The sequence below is a fragment of the Cryptomeria japonica genome, chromosome 10 (genome assembly GCF_030272615.1).
Source record: "Cryptomeria japonica chromosome 10, Sugi_1.0, whole genome shotgun sequence".
Classification (NCBI taxonomy): domain Eukaryota; kingdom Viridiplantae; phylum Streptophyta; class Pinopsida; order Cupressales; family Cupressaceae; genus Cryptomeria; species Cryptomeria japonica.
Window position 1 is genome coordinate 808069879 of NC_081414.1, and position 5867 is coordinate 808075745.

Consider the following 5867-nt stretch of genomic DNA (forward strand, 5'->3'; position numbering starts at 1 on the left):
AGATGACTTGGCTTGGTTGATTCAAGTTGGATTAATTTGGATTGGGAGATTAAGGGATTGATTTGGATTGGGGTATGAAGGTTGAATTTCAGATTAGGATGATTTGGATTAGAGCAAGATCGGTTTGGTTTGGATTGAAGAGTTGTGGATTGGATGGGTAAGCTTAACCTTCGGTAATTTTTGAAAAAAAATATCAACAAGCTTTCGAAGGCATAAAAATGATAAGGACTAAAGGGATTACACAAATTTTAATAAAGAAGGCATGTCAAAGTCCTTTGGTACATGTACAAAGGGGCCAAGCCTTATGTATAAGGACTGTTCCTATATACAAATTTGGAGACTATGCACAATTTGAAGAGGTTTGATTAAAGCTAGAAATGTGCAAGTGAAGGCTAGTGAGTTAATTAGTTTAACTCCCTAGCTAAAAATGGGGAGAGTTTGCATGAAAAATGTTATACAACCCTACCAAAGTCCAAATGAAACAAAATAAATATACTTATAGTGATTCCTTCAATCTATTTGTAACAAGTGAAAGCAAATATAGAAATGTTGAATTCTTGAGATGGAGACAAGATTCCTGTAGCATTTTAAATGGAAACATTGATTGCAAGTTGAAATTTGATTTGAAAAAAAATCAAAGATTTGATTTCATTTACATTCTATTTCCCAAATTGTTTTCCAACAAGATTTATCATGTAAGAAACAAATTTAATGACGTAAAACAAATTTCCGATCAAAACCCCACACCAAATATAACCTATCAACTAATAACATATTAATATAAAATATTGAATATTGAATATCCATGATTCTAGATAAATGGATCAAAGGTATTAAAAAGTGCTTTGCAAACCTGATATTTATAGGCATTGAAATGTCAAATGCAAAAAAATACAAGCTGGATTGTCCACTTTAATTTCCTTGCACGAGCGTGAAAATATGGCCGAAGCCTCTTTTCTCTTTGTGCCTCATCAAACTATTCAAACCCCATGACTCGTCAAACTTCGAAGATTCTAGATAGCCTACTTTGATTTCTTGCAGTCTTTAAGACTTCACTTTTTTCTATAATTTAATATTGTTTAATAAGTAAATATGATAAAGAAAAAAATAATTAATTAAGTGGTGTGATATAAATAATTAAATTATGTATGATTTTTGAAATTTGAAATTATATGTATATTAATTTTAATTTTTTTCTTTTAAAATTTGTGATCTTATGATAATTTAATATTATTTAATAAAAATAAGATAAAAATTTTAAATTATATATTTTTCCTTTTTCAAAGTAGTGTGACATCCTACATTTACTAAGAGTTTGATTTCAACTTGAATAAGTATTATGTATTCAACATACGAAATATAAATTTGAATGTAATATTAATTAATTAAAATTTAAAATATTAATATTTATAATTGAATTTTCAATTTTTGTGGAGAAAATATTCTTATCATTTTATCTAAATATCTGATTTGTCAATGGGTCTTTGGTCTACTGGATCAAAAAAATTGACTTTGACTCTGACTCTAAAACTGGATTATATGAAACACAAAATAACTTTGACTGTGAAACAGCATTATATATTACTTAAAAACATACAATAAAAGCACATAATTGTTATACTGAATCAAAGGAAAATTGAGATAATTATTTCCTCATGGCAGGTGGGGGCAATGCAGATTCTCGTTCCTTAGAACAAACACCCACCTGGGCTGTGGCAATTGTTTGCTTGGGCTTTGTACTTATTTCAATACTGATTGAACAAGCTATTCATTTCCTTTCCAAGGTATTCTTTAGATTAGATTATTATTATTATTTTGTTTCTGGATTATTAAATATGTAACTGTAAGAGAAAAATGAAAGATCATAGAATGCAGTGACTTAAGAAACACTGAAATATATTCTTTCTTTTATTTATCTGCAATTATATTTTAAACCTTTGTTTTGCATATGTTGCATGCAATTCTGTTGCATGTTTGGATTGAATTTGGAAGTTTTTTCTGTGTGTTTGGAATGCAGTGGCTCAAGAAACGCAAAAAGAAATCCCTGGGCAAAGCATTAGATAAGATCAAAGAAGGTGAAAATTTTGCTGATGTCATAATCAATCTCATTTCTTTGAAAAAAACTTGAGCTTGATTCTTCTGGTTTGTATGTGCAGAATTGATGCTGTTGGGATTTATCTCCCTTCTGCTTGCTGTTGGGCAGAAGCCAATTTCAGAGATTTGTATATCAAAGGGCTTAGGAGATTCATTGCTTCCCTGCTCAAAGGAGAAGGTTTTAGCAGAGCATGTTTTTGACCAGATTGGAAAGTTCTTAATACCTGGGCAACATCGTAAGCTTCTGTTCTTAGAAGCTTCTGAAACACCATTAAAGCGTAGCTTGGCCACAGAGGAGCCAGTGACTGGTCATTGTGCTAAAAGAGTAAGTATTTATGCTTAGTATTCGTGGTATTCCTAAGGGAAAGATTTTTAAGTGTTTTTTTCCTGTGTTATTTTGATGCAGGGGAAGGTTCCTCTGATATCACAAGATGGACTCCATCAACTGCACATCTTCATTTTTGTATTGGCTGTTTCTCATGTCTTATCTTGCATTGCAATCATGACATTAGGATGGGCAAAGGTGTGAGTCGTAGACATATGATTTCCACAGTTCATCATGTTTGTTGTGTATAAGAATCGTTAAACTTTCTTGTCCTATTGTTTTATGTAAAAGAAAATTATAGAAGATGTAAAGTAAAGAGGATTGATTAGAAGGCTATGTGATGTGGGCAGGTGAAGAAATGGAAATCATGGGAGGAAGAGACTAAAGCGTTGGATTATGAAGTTTCAAATGGTGAGTCTATTTTAATTTTTTTCTCTCATGAAGAAAATTAGTTTGTTCTAAAATGACAAAAAAAATTGACTTGTTATAGATCATCCTTCTACTTGGAAAGTAATTAGATGTGCAATTGTTGTGTTGTAGACCCTTTGAGGTTCAGAATTACTCGTGAAACTACTTTTGGAAGGAGGCATATGAGCTTTTGGTCCACAACACCAATTCTCACCTGGATTGTAAGTAAACTCAACAATTCAAATATTTTTTCTTTATTTTAAATTTAATCTCATTGCCATTTTATATACTAAAGTCTTAACTCTTGGATTTGCAGGTGTGCTTTTTTAGACAATTTGTGAGATCTGTACCCAAAGTGGATTACTTAACATTGCGTCATGGCTTTATACTTGTAAGATTTCTGAGGCCACACGTTTGAAGTTTTATATTGTATAGTTATCAAGAGAGCTATAGTTATACATACATTTGATTTTGCAGGCTCACTTTGCTCCACACAGTAAATTTGATTTTCAAAGATATATAAAGAGATCTTTGGACAATGACTTTAGCGTTGTTGTATCTATCAGGTATGTTTCATAACTATAGTTCAACAATAGTGACAACATATTTTAGATCGTCTTTCTCTTTAATTTAAAACTTATTGCTTGAACAATTTATGTTATTGTGTGCAGTCCGCATCTATGGTTTTATGTCATCTTATTTTTACTTCTCAATAGACATGGTAAATCTAATCATCCTTCTATTTATTTGTGTGTGTTTACTTGTAATTATTTAACATGCTAATGGACATTGAATTTAACTATGCAGGATGGTTCACCCTCTTTTGGCTGTCTTTTATTCCATTGATTGTAAATGAACACAACACTCATCTTCATTTAGATAAATAAATATTATTCAATTAATAAGTAGATGAAAATTAGATAGTTAATTTTTTATGGAGGTCTAGACCTGTGAGCAGGACTTCACGAAATATTTCTTGCCACCAGAACGAATAGGAATAAAAATTAGATAATTAATTTGATAGATAAAAATTTATTTAATCAATTATAAAAAAAATAGTGCTTCAAATTTCTTTAGTCATTAAAAATTTCAAATGCAATAAATACAAGCCTGAAAATCTGTTGATGCCTCGTCTTTTGTGCATGTTAGTCCGTGATTCCAAAGACTATGACTTACTCAATGTTTCACCTTGAGTAAGATTAAAATAATTAATTAATTAATTAATTAATATTTGTAATTTAATATTTTATTTTTTTAAGAGTGTGTTTATGTTCAATAGGAACACTAATGACTATTTGTGGGTGCTAGGATAGGGAATATTGACCTTCTATGGACACTAGAGTTTGACTAGGTGCTAGTAACCTTTTGTAAACATGCATGTCCTATGATTGCATGATCTTATAACTTTTAGGAATTACTTATCATTATTCATACTTCCCCATTGTTCTTGTAAAATCTAAATATGTAGGAAATGAAATCAGGTTGTATGGTTAAGAGGCCACCTGTAAAAGGCCCTACGTACCCAATTTCACATTCATATATGACAATAACTTGGTGTGGAAACACTAGAGTATAGACTTGATAATGGTGCAAGTGGAAGTCTCAAATGCTTATTAGCATGGTAGTGGTGTGCATAGTGCAGTGGAAGGAAGACGTGTGACAAAAAGTCAAGTTGTGCTAATGTGAAGTTTTTGGTAATGAGTGAGGTCTTGTAGAAAAATAGTACTGGATGAGTAGATAAAAGGATTGTAGAAGTATGCTAGTGAGAGCTAATATATTTGAAGTGCAAGAATACCTAAAAAAAAATTTATAGTAGAGTGTATGAGAAACTAAATGTAATTTTATAAGAGTACTTTGGACGAGTTAGTCATTAAGAAAATTTAGTTAAATGTATTGGGATTTGTAATTGACTGTTTGATAGCAAATGAATCTTTCTTTATGGATCTTAATCTTGTTTACTAAAGACAAACACTAAAATGATGTATAACAGAATAAAAAATGTGAAATATATAATAGAAAGGCTTAAAATATTTTTGTTTTTCAGATTCTTCTGCTAGTGGGTACAAAGCTGCAAGTTATAATAACAAAAATGGCGTTAGATATCCAAGATAGAAATCCTGTTGTCCAAGGAGCTCCAGTGGTGAAGCCCAATGATCAACTCTTTTGGTTTGGTCGACCCCAGATGATTCTCTATCTCATTCATTTTACCTTATTTCAGGTTAGAGATTCTTCTATGAAAACATTCTTTTGTTTTATCTTTCCATGCATCACAAATTATAATCATACAATATTTATTTTGCAGAGCGCTTTCCAAATGGCTTTTTTCTTTTGGGCATGGGTAAGGAAGAAACATCTCCATCCAAGCATATTCATACCTATTTTAATTAGTCTTGGCTTCATAGAATTTTCTCTGCCTTAACGAACTATGTACATTCATATGTTATGACTGGTGCAGTATGAATATGGTCTGAAATCCTGCTTCCATAAAAGGGTGCAAGATATTGTGGTTAGAATAAGCTTGGGGTAAGTTCATTTGACAATTTAAATTGCTTTTAAAATGCATATTCCTGGTGGAAAAATGTTAAAAAAATAAATTGAAGTATCAATTTTTAGGATTCCATTAAGATCCATTATCACCATGAATGATGAAAACACATGTAATATTAAAAAAAAGTCTTGAGTGTTTAGAAAATGTTTGTTTAATGTTATCAAATTTCTATAATCTATGTGATCACTTTTTTAACATCAAATTTTGAGATCACACTCTGTGATCTATCATCCAGATTAAAGAAAGTTACAGGAGATATTGATGAACATCTCGTGTAACTCTCTTTCATTCTGATGAACATCTCTTGCAACTCTCTTTTATCCTGATGATGGATCACAGAGTGATCCAAAACATTGATGTTTTTTATATTTCTTATAGCTTTCTTTCATCTTAATAATAGATCATAAAATATGATTTGAAACATTGATGTTAAAAAACTGATACACAATCAAATTTAAAAATTTAAAAAAAATGTATATTTCTAATATTATA

General features: G+C 30.6%; 1 protein-coding gene across 1 annotated transcript; it reads left to right on the plus strand.

The window, feature by feature from the left end:
* Positions 1 to 1655: 1655 nt before the first annotated feature.
* On the plus strand, positions 1656 to 5354 carry LOC131070336 (MLO-like protein 6). The gene is made up of 13 exons (XM_058005847.2): positions 1656 to 1784; positions 2018 to 2075; positions 2157 to 2419; positions 2501 to 2617; positions 2770 to 2830; positions 2960 to 3048; positions 3144 to 3218; positions 3305 to 3393; positions 3499 to 3548; positions 3635 to 3675; positions 4872 to 5045; positions 5130 to 5165; positions 5283 to 5354. The coding sequence occupies exons 1-13, from the start codon at positions 1656 to 1658 to the stop codon at positions 5352 to 5354; spliced, it is 1254 nt and encodes a 417-aa protein (XP_057861830.1).
* The last annotated feature ends 513 nt before the right edge of the window (positions 5355 to 5867 follow it).

Bases quoted from the DNA above. Each gene is read 5' to 3' on its own strand.
- LOC131070336 (XM_058005847.2), top strand. From the start codon at position 1,656: ATGGCAGGTGGGGGCAATGCAGATTCTCGTTCCTTAGAACAAACACCC. The intron at 2,831-2,959 runs GTGAGTCTATTT...GTTGTGTTGTAG, and splicing joins GGATTATGAAGTTTCAAATG to ACCCTTTGAGGTTCAGAATT. The intron at 3,219-3,304 runs GTAAGATTTCTG...TTGATTTTGCAG, and splicing joins TGCGTCATGGCTTTATACTT to GCTCACTTTGCTCCACACAG.